Raw genomic sequence first — 13128 nt, forward strand, 5'->3', positions numbered from 1 at the left:
GGCATGACCATCCCCCCTGGGGGGTGATTTCTCGCTTTCTGTCTCTATGTCTCTCTCTGTCTGTCTGGGGGGCGAACGCGCCCTACAGTGAAAATCTCTCCAAAAAAAAAAAAAAAAAGAATGTCCTTAGTAGCTTTATATCGGGTCATTGAAGAAAAGGCCTGATGCATTTTTGCATAGAAAATGACCTAATATTAGCCAAACCTGGAAAAAACACAGATGTCCAACAGGAAATTGATATATTTACGTAATAGAATACTATTCAACCATTTTTAAAAATGACTTACTGATACACCAGATAATGTGCATTATTAACCTCTAAAACACCACATTGAAAGAAAGAAGCCAGGGAAAAATGAATGTATGCTATAAGGTTCTTTATACATGCAGGTCAAGAACAGGCAGAATAATGGGATAAAAGTCAGAATAGTGATTCCTCTTTGAGGGTTGACCTTAGAGGGATATGAGACCTTCTGGGACGATGAAACTCTTCTATATCTTGATGTGAGTGATGGTTACACCAATGTGTCCATTTGTCAAAAGTCATCAAGGCATATACTTAATTGTGTTTTATTATCAAAAAATTATATCTCAAAATGCTGTTAAAATTCAAAAATGCCTTTTCATAATAAGTTTTATTTGGATTCTTATAATAACTAAATTTTACTGAATACTTAGTATATGTTATACATGCCTTATATATATATGAACTAATTGAACCCTCACATAACTATTTGGTAGGTGATATCTCCTTTTTTCCAAATAATGAAACTGAGATTTAGGTAAATAATTCACCTAAGGTACACTTTTTTTTCCTTCAGGTTTTTGCAATAAGGCATGTGTGCTCACCAGAAACAGAGACATAAAGAGGGAAAACAAGCATTCACCCTCCTCCCTCAGGGGGATGGCCATGCTGCCATCCCTTCTCCTCAATCTTCCTCTCAGAATTTTGGGAACACATGCACATGTGCCCAGCATGATTCTCAGGCTACCAGGTCCAGGCCTTGAACTGTGGTCAGCCATGTGGGATCCAGCACCTTAACTGCTACACCACCTGCTGGCCCTAAGGTATACATTTTAAACACAGACAAAAAGGAAGATTTAAATCCGAGCAATCTAATTCCAGAATCCTTACTCTTATTTCTGCCGTATTTTCTTTGAGCTATCTATAGATTTTGTCTCTAAAATTTGTTAGGCTGGACATCTTTAAAGAAAGATATTAATTCTATTAATATTTCTATATTTCTGATACTTCGTTGCTGTGTCTTCATTATCTTTTCTTTTGCAGTGCTTGATCTGCTGTTAATCTCATCCAGTGTACCTTTCATCTTGAGTGCTGCAGTTTTAATCTCTAGAATTTTGATTTGGATCTTTCACATCTGTACTTAACCATTCATCCAGCTTCTTGAACAGATGGGGTTCAGTTATAATGTCTTTTAATTTCCTTATCTATTAATCCTATTATCTATGTCACCTCTGGGTTACTTTTGATTGATGGCTTTTCCTTTTTCCTATGGGTTACATTTTCCTGCTTCTTGCATTCCTGGTTAATTTTTTTAATCAGATGCCAGGCATTCTGATTTAGGCGCTGACTGTTTTTTATATTCTATAAATATTCTTGAACTTTAGTCTGGGGCAAGGCTAACTTATTCGGAAACAATTGAGTTTGGGGGCCTTTGTCAAACAGGACGAAAGCAGCATTTGATCTAGGGCTGATTTAACCCAGCTACTGAGCAACCCCTTTTGAGGTTTTCTAGCTGGCGGGTATGGAACCTAGCTCAGCAGGGGTTCCTCCTCCTGTGCATGGCCAGAAAACTCCGTGGTCTATAAGCCAGGACGGGAGTGGGGGTGAGGGGTGGGGGTGAGGGGTGGGGACAGCCCCTGGTCGGCTCCCATCTCAGAGAACATTCTTCTTCTTTGCTGATGTCCAGGTCTCAGGCCATTGTTTGCTATATTTCATTCGATTTTTAAAAATTGTTTCAGGCAGGAGAACAAATCTGGTCTGTTGCTCCTTCTTGTCCAAAAGCCAGTGGTTTGTTTCTTTTTTTATTAATTTTTTTTCCCTTTAACTTCCAGCTTTTACCTGCCATGATAGTGGGGCCACAGTTTTAGCATATGCCCCAAAGCATCAGCTCCTGCTCTCAGGGGGCAGGAAAGGCTTCACGTGTGTGTTCGACCTTCGCCAGCGACAGCAGAGGCAGCTGTTTCAGAGCCACGATTCTCCTGTGAAAGCCATTGCCGTGGACCCGACGGAAGAGTACTTTGTTACAGGGTCTGCTGAAGGCAACATCAAGGTAGACACAGTGATGTCCCAAATAAAGAAGTCTTCCGACTTTAAGTGAGACTGATGACAGCAGTCTATTTAGAAACAGATCTACTGTTGAGTAGATCTTTCAATGTATAAAATCATATTTATTGTAACATTAAAATGTTCTGTTTTTCAATTGATTTAATATATGCTTCATTCGTGCTAGAGAAATTTTCCATGACTATTTCACATATTTCAAACACTAGAATTAGCCTTTTTTAAAGAAGAATTATTTATTTAATTTATTATTATTATTATTTTAAGTTGGTATAGGGCATATACACTCAACACAGAGAGAGAGAGACAGAGCGAGCGAGTGAGTAAGAAAGTAAGCTGCCAGGTCTGGGGCTCGACTCACAGTCGACCACGCGGGAGTCCAGTGCCTTAACCACCACACCACCTGCTACCCTTAGAGTTAGTCTTGATTCTGTGTTCAGAGTTATATAATTTACTGAATTTTCAAGTGCTGAGAAATACATCGTTTTTTTTTTAACCCCACATTGTTTTCTATTTTTCATATGTAGCATCACTGTCCAGCCACTAATGTCTAATTCAAGAATTCTGTTACAACAGGCCTTTTCAAAACGTACTGTTTAAAAGTTAGGTTGTTCAAAATATTAATAAGCACCTGGTTTAAAAACATTTAACAGGGGCCAGCCCTGTACGCTAGCAGTTAGGGGACCCAGAATCCCACATGTGTTTGAATTCCAGCCTGGTGACTTAAAACACATTGGGCACGTGTGTATGTATGTGTATGCTCCAAATCCTGTGGGATGAATAAATGGAAGAGAAGGGATTGTGTGACCATCCCCCATTGGGGAGTGCATTTTCTTCTCGCTATGCCTGGTGAGCACATTAGCACTCTGACAATTTTTTTTTTCTTGGAGAGGTTTTCACTATAGGGTGCGTATGCTCACCAGACAGAGACAGAGAGACAGAAAGCGAGAAATCACCCCCAGGGGGAATGGTCATGCCGCAATCCCTTCTCCTCCATTCTCCTCTCGGGATCTTGGGCACGCATGCACACGCGCCGGGCGTGAGTTTTAAGCCACTGGGTCTGGGTCGCAAACCACGGTCAACTACGTGGGAGTCCAGCGACATAGGCATTATGCTAACTGCTGGTCCCAGCACTCTGACAATTTGTTAAAAATGGGGGCATGGGGCCGGCAGGTGGTGTAGTGATTAAGGCCCACTGCAGTTCAAGTCTCAGACCTGGCAGTTTGTGCACTCGCTCTCTCTCTCTCTCTCTCTCTCACTCTCTTCCCCACCCCTCCCTCACTCCCTCCCTCCTCCTCCTTCTCTCTCTGTCCTCTCTGGTCAAATTTAAATAAAGGAGAGAGAGAGAGAGAAAGAAAAGAATAAAGAAAAGAAAGTTAAATAAAATAATTCTTTAAAAAAAAAATTGGGGCCAGAAGACAGCACAGCAGTTATGTCACTGGACTCCCTCATGGCTGACCACAGTTCAAGTCTCAGACCTGGTGGCTTGAAACTCACAGCAGGCACATGTGCATGTGTGCCCAGGATCTCAGGAGGAGGATAGATTGTAGCATGCCCATCCCCCCAGGGGGTGATTTCTCACTTTCCCTCTCACTGTTTCTGTCTCTCTCTCTCTCCAGCAAGTGCACAGGCCTTAAGGCAAAAACCTCAAAAAAAAAAAAAAAATTAAGTACCTTATTAAAAATAAAAATTGCTGAGTCCCACCCCAGAAATTCTCCTCCAGAATCTGCATGTTTATAGCACATAGTTAGTGATTTTGATTTCTGGCCCCATTTAGAAATTGATGTCAGTTCAGACTAGTCTAGTCCCTTTTATTTTAATAATAGTGAGCAACCTCTTGGACTTGAGGAGGCTAACTTCTAAGAATTCATGATTAAGCACTAGTGCTATTAAGATGGACTTCTTTGGAGACCAGCAATTGGCATAATGGCTATGTCTCTGGACTCCCATGTAGTCGACCACGGTTCAAGTCCCAGACCCAGTCACTTAAACTGATGCCCGGCGCGTGTGCATGCTTGCCCAAGATCCTGACAGGAGAATGGAGGAGAATGAACTGCGGCATGGCCATCCCCCCCAGGGGGTGATTTCTCACTTTCTGTCTCTCTCTTGTCTTTCTGGCCAGCGCATGTGCCCTATAGCAAAAACCTCTCCTGGAAAAAAAAAAAGATGGACTTCTTTGTTAGAACAAGCAAATTAATTTTCTAATTCTCAGCTAGAAAGAGACTTGAATAAATAGTATTGTGAACAGGCTTTTGTAAAAATCAAGCATCTATACCAACAGTGATTTACTTTCAGTTTAACACTAGCTTCTTGGACTGCCTTCAGCTTAGAATAAGGTAGTCTGCTTTAGAGTAGTTCTTTAGTTTGTACTGATTCTAAAGTGTGTCATCTAATCAAGTAAAAAAGAGTGGAAGATACAGAATGTGTTCAGAAGCCATAATTTAACAAATTTATGTTCATTGCAGTTTGAATTAATCGATTACTTAGGTTAAAAAAAGGGGTTTTTGTTTGTTTGTTTTTTTAAAAAAAAAAAGTAAGTGTGATCTCCATGAAATAACTAGCCTTTGGGCGGAACTGCCGTCTTCCAGTAATTAACCAAGATGAAGTACTCAAAGAGAAAGAGGAGAAGCACCTGATGTATGTTCTCTAGGCCTTTTTGAAAACATGGAGTGATTCCTCTGGCAACACACATAGGAATCTACAAGAAAGGTGATGTTGTAGACATAGAGGGAACAGGTACTGTTGAAAAAGGAGTGCCCCACAAATGTGACCGTGGCAAAACTGGGAGCCTCTACAGTGTTACCCAGCATGCTGTTGGCATTGCTGTGAGCAAACAAGGTAAGGGCAAGATTCCTGCCAAGAGAATTAATGTGCGTATTGAGCATATTAAGCATTCTAAGAGCAGAGACAGTGTCCTAAAGTGTGTGAAGGAAAATGACTAGAAAAAGAAGCCAAAGAGAAAAGTCCCTGGGTTCAACTGAAGGGCCAGCTGCCCCACCCAGAGAAGCACACTTTGTGAGAGTCAGAGCCTGAGCTTCTAGAACCTATTCCCTATGAATTTGTGGTGTGATGGATGTTAAAAATAAACTAATCGGGACCAGCAGCTAGCATAATGGCTATGTCGCTGGACTCCCACATAGTCGACTGCGGTTCGCATCCTGGACCCAGTGGCTTAAAACTCACGCCGGGCGCACGTGTGTGCGTGCCCAGGATCCTGAGAGGAGAATGGAGGAGAAGGGATTGCAGCGTGGCCATCCCCCCTGGGGGGTGATTTCTTGCTTTCTGTCTCTCTGTCTGTCTCTGTCTGGCGAGCGCACGCGCCCTATAGCAAAAACCTCTCAAAAAAAAAAAGTTTTCCTAAATTGAGTAGAATTGTGTTCCCTCCCCAAAGCTAATTTTAATTGAGCTCTAATTCATTTTGTGATATCTTTATTCAAATTTAGTGTTTTTTTGGTTTTTGTTTGTTTGTTTTTACCTGAAAGATGTTAGGTAGCTTTTTATGCAACAAATAAAACCCAGTTGGTTAGGAAAATAAAAATCAAGAAATAAATGGATTGGCTGCCTGCATGGTCTAGTGGTTAAGGCCGCCATATTCCACACGACCAGCAGAACAGTTCAAATCTGAGCCCTGGCACCTTGAAAAATATGCTAGGCGCATGTGTGTGCTTGTTCAAAGGTAGAGAAATGGAGAGGAAAGGATTGCAGTCTGACCATGCCCTGCTGGGAAGTACTTTCTCCTCTCCCTCCCTCTCTCTCCCTCCCTCTCTCTCTCTCTCCCTCCCTCTGGTGAGCACACATGCTCTCTGGCAGCAACAGTTTTTTAATAAAGAGAAAACTGGGGACATCCAGACAGTGCGAAGGTTAGGGCAGCTGTGCCCCACCTGCCGGACCGGTTTCAGTCCCAGACCCGGCAGCTCGAAAAGCATACTGGTCACTTGTGCATGTGTGCCCCAAATCCCCACAGGAGGCTGGAGAAGGGATTGCAGCATGGCTCCCCCGCCCCCCACCGGGCCGTGCGCGCTCACCCTCCCCTCTCTCCCTCTTTCTATCACTCCAGCAAGCGCTTCCTATAACAAAAAATATAACTAGCTAGCTAGCCAATTAATTCATTGGTTTCTCTAAACCTAAAATGGATGTCCTGCAGGCATGTTGGTCTTTCACATAATGAACATCCTTAAAATTTACTTTATAACAGATGTTTATTTTAATAAGAGATATTTAACTTAATAAGTTAATAATGTTAATATTTTATTTTCATATAGCTGAAAAGACAAAATGTTGGTAAACTAAGTGTCCTGCTCTTATTTATTGACTTTGTCTCGTAATCAAAACACAGAGGTGTGGGCCTCCAGGTGGCGTGGTGGTTAAAGATGCTGGACTTCCACATGGCCACCTGCGGTTCAAGTCCTGAACCTGGTGGTTTGCTTTCTCAATTTCCTTCTCTCTGTCCCTCTCTGGTCAAATTAAAATAAATAAATGAATAAAGTTAAATAATTCTTAAAAAAAAAAAAAAAACACAGAAGTGTCAGGTGCTTCTGTCTTCCCATGATGAGTGCTCAGTGTTTCTGAGAAGGGTCCACCGCCCTGCACAGCTGCAGAGAAATGCCCAGCTGAGATGCAGGGTTCTTGCCCAGCTGAGATGCAGGGCTCCTGCCCAGCTGAGATGCAGGGCTCCTTGCCTGGCTCCTTTCCTCTCCATTTCTCTACCTTTGAACCTGCACGTTTGCCTGGTTTCGTGTCCTCTTGCCTCTCCTTCCTAAGTGCTCTGTCTCCAGTGTGGGGTCAGTAACCCTTCACCCTCTCCCTGGATGAATTTTCAAGTATTTGGTAATATTAATTGGAAAAGTCATGATACATTTCTGCATAGAAAAATATATCTTCTGAAGACCCAGTGTAATGAAGGTGCTTAGATCTAAGGCCTGTGCAGATTTTTCTTCATCTTTGTTTTGGAAATTCTGTCTTCCCAGGAGGACAGGCCTAATCCTATGGATACTTAAGGTAATCATCAACCCCAATTTTCATTTTGTCCTTTTTATCTTCCAGATTTGGAGTCTGTCTACATTTAGTCTTCTCCATACTTTCATCAATGAACATGCTCGGCAATCCATTTTTAGGAATATTGGAACCGGAGTGATGCAAATTGAGGCAGGACCCGCCAATCACATTTTCTCTTGTGGAGCTGATGGAACAATGAAAATGAGAATACTGCCAGATCACTTTAGCCCCTTCAGCGAAGGGTTGAAAAACGACGTGAAATTTATGCTATAACGTTATCACGTGAGATGTATCATGTATTGCCTGTGCTGTGGACGTGGGCAGCAGACATGGTGTACGGGATCACTCCATGCCACCAGTGAGCTGACGCTTCCTGTTCTCCTGTTCATTCTGTGGAGCTTCGCCCCCATGCACTGATGCCTTAAAGAGTAACAAGGTCCTTCAGAATGAGATGATGTTGCCTAACGTAGAATGTATAAGTGATGCTGTCATGATACATATTTATAGTATGTTCTAGTGAGTATGTTGTAGTATTAAAGGGGTTTTGTTTTCTTATACTTGATAAATCCTTCTGTAAATAGATCTGCATGGATTTCTCTCATAGTGAAGTACCCTTTATGTAAAGGCAGTTACTCATCAGACTCCTCAGTTAACTCACCACACTCACTTCCTTACTCAGACTTCCACATCTCAGATTCCTCTCCTCTTAATTAATGATAGACTGATTTTTGGGTAAGAAACAAATAGTGAGCGTCCCCATTCAATCTGTCATTTAGGACCTAAGTGGTCAATGAGTCAAATGGCTCGTGGTGTAGTTTCCATCAGTTTCCCCTTTGGAGCCCAGGTTGTGTGTATGTAGGTGCACACATGTATGTGGGTGTGTATGTATCTTACACACTTAGTGGAAGTGTGTGTGTGTATGTATGTATATATACATGCAAAAACTACAGGTCTTTTTATGTGTTTTTGTGCCATAACAGTTACTGCCTCCAGAATAACACCTTTTTTGGTCACTTTTTTCCTTTTTATTTTCTTTAATTTTCGACTTCCCATCTTAATTGTCAAAGTTCATAAAGACTTTTAAGATTATTCTTTAAAGTCAAATAAGTCTTAGCGGGCACTGAAGATTCTATGTTGGCATATATTCCACTTAAAAGTAAGTTTGTGAATTTGTAAAAGGACTTTTAAGCATCATACAAGCATTTTTCTTAAATTTTATTTTATCTCTTTTTTTAGGTGCTTCTGGTCTCAAAATTATTAAAACATTGTAGTAGTTTTTAGAAACAAATGTGAAAGCAGTCGAATTAGACAGTATTCAGAAATGTAAAATACCTTTCAGATCTACCATTAGTAGACAATAAATTAAAACTTATATTTTATTATTTTTGCCAAAATACATTATTTTATTATAAAGTATGACCAAATATTAAAGATGCACAATGTTTTTAACTTAAATATGCTACCCTATTTCTGTCTGTTTTGTGCTTTTCTGATTCAGAATTATGGAGAACTTGATAAATACTTGATTTTAATCAATAAGACTAGAGACAGATGGGACTAAGTATTTAAGGGACAATTATATGCTATTTAGCCTAAATATACTTTGTTTAATAGGAGCTATAAAGTAAGAGCATTTTTATGTAATAAAATATGGACAACTATTGTCTTGGGAATTAAAGAGTCAAATAAAGCAAAGAAATGAAGGGCTGGTAAAATGAATTTTGTAATATCCTCAGGATACTTTTATCTTAAAAGTACATTGTTAAAGATTTTGTACATTGTATTTCGTAATTTTACTGTGTTGAGCAGGTGACCGCAAACACGTGGTCCTGTGCAGAGGCGTGTTCCTGTGCAGAGGTGTGTTCCTGTGCAGAGACGTGTTCCTGTGCAGAGGCGTGTTCCTGTGCAGAGACGTGTTCCTGTGCAGAGGCGTGTTCCTGTGCAGAGACATGTTCCTGTGCAGAGGCGTGGTCCTGTGCAGAGGCGTGTTCCTGTGCAGAGGCGTGTTCCTGTGCAGAGGCGTGTGCACACCACAGCCCGTGCCCATCACCGTGCGATACTTTGCCGTGGAGAAATCTGTCAGCGTTACAGACAGTACTGTTGTCTGATGTAGCTAAGCTTAAGTTATTTTTCACTAGTATCTTCACAAATCAAGATTCAAAAGGCTTTGAACACTTTTGATGACAAAGAAAAGTTACTATTGTGCTATAACAAAGGCATCGCGGATGAATAATTAAGCCTTTTAATTGAGGGTTTATATGAATAATCATAAATTATGTAAGCCCATATGTATTTACACCCAGAGTAATAATATTTTAAATAAACAATCATGCAGCGACCTTTTTTTGGCATGCTATATTGTTTTAAGTAATATTTGTGCCCATTTAGTTGACTTAAAATATGTGACATTTTTAGATGGAGAATTTCTGCATTTGTATTTGATTAATTTAGGGAAGATTGAATAACTTTCCTAAATACCCTGTTTTCCATTTCTAGTATCTTTTTTAACTTAATAGATAAACAATATTCAAGGAAACTGGGATCAAAACTAGCTGAAATGCGTATCTAAGTATAAAATGCCTCACTTCCCAACAGGGACCCCTCCGAGCAGCGCACTGTGGAGCGTCTCCACCCTGAGCGGGCATCACAGGGCGTACCCACACAAGCCCGATGTGTGCCCGCTGCACACCCAGCCCGCAGGCTGCAGGCCTGTTCAGCCTAGGACTGGACTGAAGCTGCAGACACTGGAACACAGTGGTATGTGTGTATCCAGACACACAAGACATAGACAGGGCACAGGAAGGATACAGTGTAGGCTTGCTTTAACCGTGCATGAGGCGATCACCACGACCAGAGCTTAGGGACTGGAGGTTGCTCTGCATGAGTCTGAGTGGGAGTGAACGTGCAAGTCTCAGACTTACGCTGCTGTTCCTTCTAAACGCAGTGTCCGTGGGTAACACTAAATTCATTAAAAACTTCTTCTCCAATGGAAGATTAACCTTAGCTCACCATAGCTATGCTTTGTAAACTTGATTTCTTAAAACTTTGTAATAATGCTTTGCAAGGACTGCACAACAGCACCCAAAAGATGTAACCGTTCTTCTATCAGCTTTTTTTCTATTTAGAAATGTTTTATTTTATTTTTTAAAATTTGTCAAGAACTAAGACACTTGGGGAGGGCTGGCTCTGCGGTGTAATGGTAATGCACTGCTCATGGGAAGCCGGATCCCACATGATGGCCATGGTTCAAATCCCCGGCCTGGTATGCTTGGAACACACCGGGACACATGCAGGTGCCTAAGCTATGACAAGTGGAGGAAAGGGGTTCCGTGTGACCAGACCCTGTGAAGGATGCTTCCCTCTCTCACGTGTGTGCACATATGCTCTGTCATGAATAAAGAAAAAAATATTAAAAAAAAAAATAAGATGCTAGAGGGTGGCCCAGTGGTAGCATATCTGTCTGTGAGGCGGACCAGGTGGAAAGGTTCTAGGGTCACACCCAGAGATTTCCCTGAATGCCAGCTACGTGCGTGTCCATGATCCGCGACTGGTCAGGACTGGGACGGATCTCAGTGTGAGGACAGCTGGGCCGTCCCTCTTGCTGTCTCTTAGTTATGGAAGACATAAATGTGGATGGACTATAGAGACAAAACAAAGCTAAGGCGCAGTTAGCCTCGCCTGTGCAGGAGTGGAATCGTCATATTGCTGTCTGCCTCCACATCCTGTCCCACTGGCAGGGTTGCAGTGGGCCAGACGTGAGAAAATGGACAGATGTAATAATCACAGGACGATGGAGCTGCTGCAGCTGGACACAGTACTTTGTTTTTCGCTTTTTTTTGCTAGAGGACATGTGCACTCATCAGAGAGAGCGACACACGGGGGGAGAGGAGAAAGCACCTCCACTGGGGATGGTCACACCTCAGCCCTCCATCTCTCCCGCCTCAAGATTTGGGGCACACATGCACACACACCCAGCGTGTTTCTTAGCTGCCGGATCTGGGACTCCACTGTCAGCCATTGGGATCTGTGCATCTTAACCACGGCCCCAAGTCCGCGCCCCAGCGTACTATTACGCAGTAAACCTATGCTAGTGATAAAAAGCATAGTATAGTAAACACAGCTGTTCATTCGTGTCACCAAGCATCCCGTACATAAGTCTGCCGTGCTCCCATGCTACTGGCAGACAGCGGCTGTGCTCACCCAGCATCACCGCAGGCACGAGGGACGTGCTGCACGGCAGCCTTGCGACAGCTCTGACTGCGCAGAGGCAGCCCTGGCAGGTCTCCAGTCCGTTAAAATCTCGGGGAGACTGTTACGTATGTGGTCTGTCAGCTAAAACAACGCAGTGCTTCATTGCACCTAAATGTAAAATTTTATTATCCACATTAATAGAACAGACACATCAGAGTGTTTTTACATTGTGCACTTAATTGTGCATTTTATGAGAATGGCTTATACTGACACCAGAACTCACATCGTAATCACATCTTCTGAAACATGAGTTTTCATAACTAAAACCATCAAGTCCTCCCACTGTCTTACTTTATGTCCCCTTGGCCTTCTTTCTTTAAAAATAATTTTTTTTTAAATATAGAAAGTTCTCACATTAGCCCCAACGGTTGATAAACAATGCAAAGATAGACATTTAAATAAAAGATTTATACACCCTTAAGGTAGATAATGGCTTTTTTCCCAAAGAATTGGGAAAACTATACAGATTTATTTTACTGCACATGGCGGGACCAGAGAGTTAAATGAACGAGTAGACTAGAAATAAGATTTGCATTCTGATAAGAAACATGTCACTGTCCCCATATACTAGAGAATTGTAAAATAAGTTTTTGGCAGGACCAACAGATGGCGTACTGGTTACATCACTGGACTCCCACGTGCTGACCACAGTTATTGACTCCTGGGCCTGATGGCTTGAAACTCATGCTGGGTGCATGTGCTTGCGTGCCCAAAATCCCAAGAGAAGGGCTTATGGCATGACCCAACTCTCTGCAGGCGATGGGGGGAGTGACTTCTCACTTTCTGCCTCTCTGGTGAGCACATGCACCCTGTAGCAAAAATCTCACCCCCAAAAATAAGTTATTGGTGAAATGATCAACTGTGCATAAGCAATTTATGGAACACCAGTGAAAAAGTCAACAAACAAGTCTTCATTCTCATGAACTGAATGTTAAGAGAAGCAACAGTGGGACACTGTTTCTCGTCAGGGGAGTACAGGTGGAAACAGAGACAACGTTCATCCAGGTGAAGATGCAAGGAAGTGAGCACACTCTAGTGCCGGCAAGGCTGGCCCATGGCCTACTGGCTAAAGGAGCAGGATCCCGCATGGCTGACTGCATGGCTCCACTCCCAGCTCTGGGAACGTACTCCTGGCCTGTGTGTGAGCCCCAAGTCACAGCAAGAGGAAAAAATGGAAGAGAAGGGATTTGGCTCCACCACACCCCAGCAGGAGTGCTTTCTTCCTTTATCTCTGTGGTGAATGCACATGTTTTCTGGCAATGAAAACAAAAGCAAGGAGTGACTAGGTGACATGGTGGTTAGGGTGCTGGGTTCCCACATAGTTGCCTGTGGTTCGAGATCCAGACCCAGTGGCTTGAAAATCACAACAAATAACTTTTTTTTTTTTAATTAGTTCACTTTACACCATCACAACACACAAATGAATTTTCCATCCAAAATACACTGTGCATTGTCTCAATCAAGTACATCCACATATATGTTCTCAGCAAATAATTTTCCAATTCTTACGTCCTGCATACCTTGCCCTTTGTCTTGCCATCCCTGATTCCCCATCCCCCACCCTCTGCTATGTCCCA

At 42.3% G+C, this 13128-nt stretch overlaps 1 protein-coding gene across 3 annotated transcripts in view; it reads left to right on the forward strand.

The window, feature by feature from the left end:
- The window catches only part of DMXL1 (Dmx like 1), a 216224-nt gene extending 207221 nt beyond the window's left edge, over positions 1 to 9003 (forward strand). For all 3 annotated transcript variants that reach the window (XM_014593197.1, XM_027765897.1, XM_006162337.2), the window contains 2 exons: positions 2077 to 2294; positions 7349 to 9003. In XM_014593197.1, coding sequence (XP_014448683.1) covers positions 2077 to 2294; positions 7349 to 7573 — 443 coding nt within the window. In that variant the 3' untranslated portion in view covers positions 7574 to 9003. The remainder of the gene's footprint in view (positions 1 to 2076; positions 2295 to 7348) is intronic.
- The last annotated feature ends 4125 nt before the right edge of the window (positions 9004 to 13128 follow it).

The sequence above is a fragment of the Tupaia chinensis genome, unplaced genomic scaffold, assembly GCF_000334495.1.
Source record: "Tupaia chinensis unplaced genomic scaffold, TupChi_1.0 Scaffold139897_1, whole genome shotgun sequence".
Classification (NCBI taxonomy): Eukaryota; Metazoa; Chordata; class Mammalia; order Scandentia; family Tupaiidae; genus Tupaia; species Tupaia belangeri.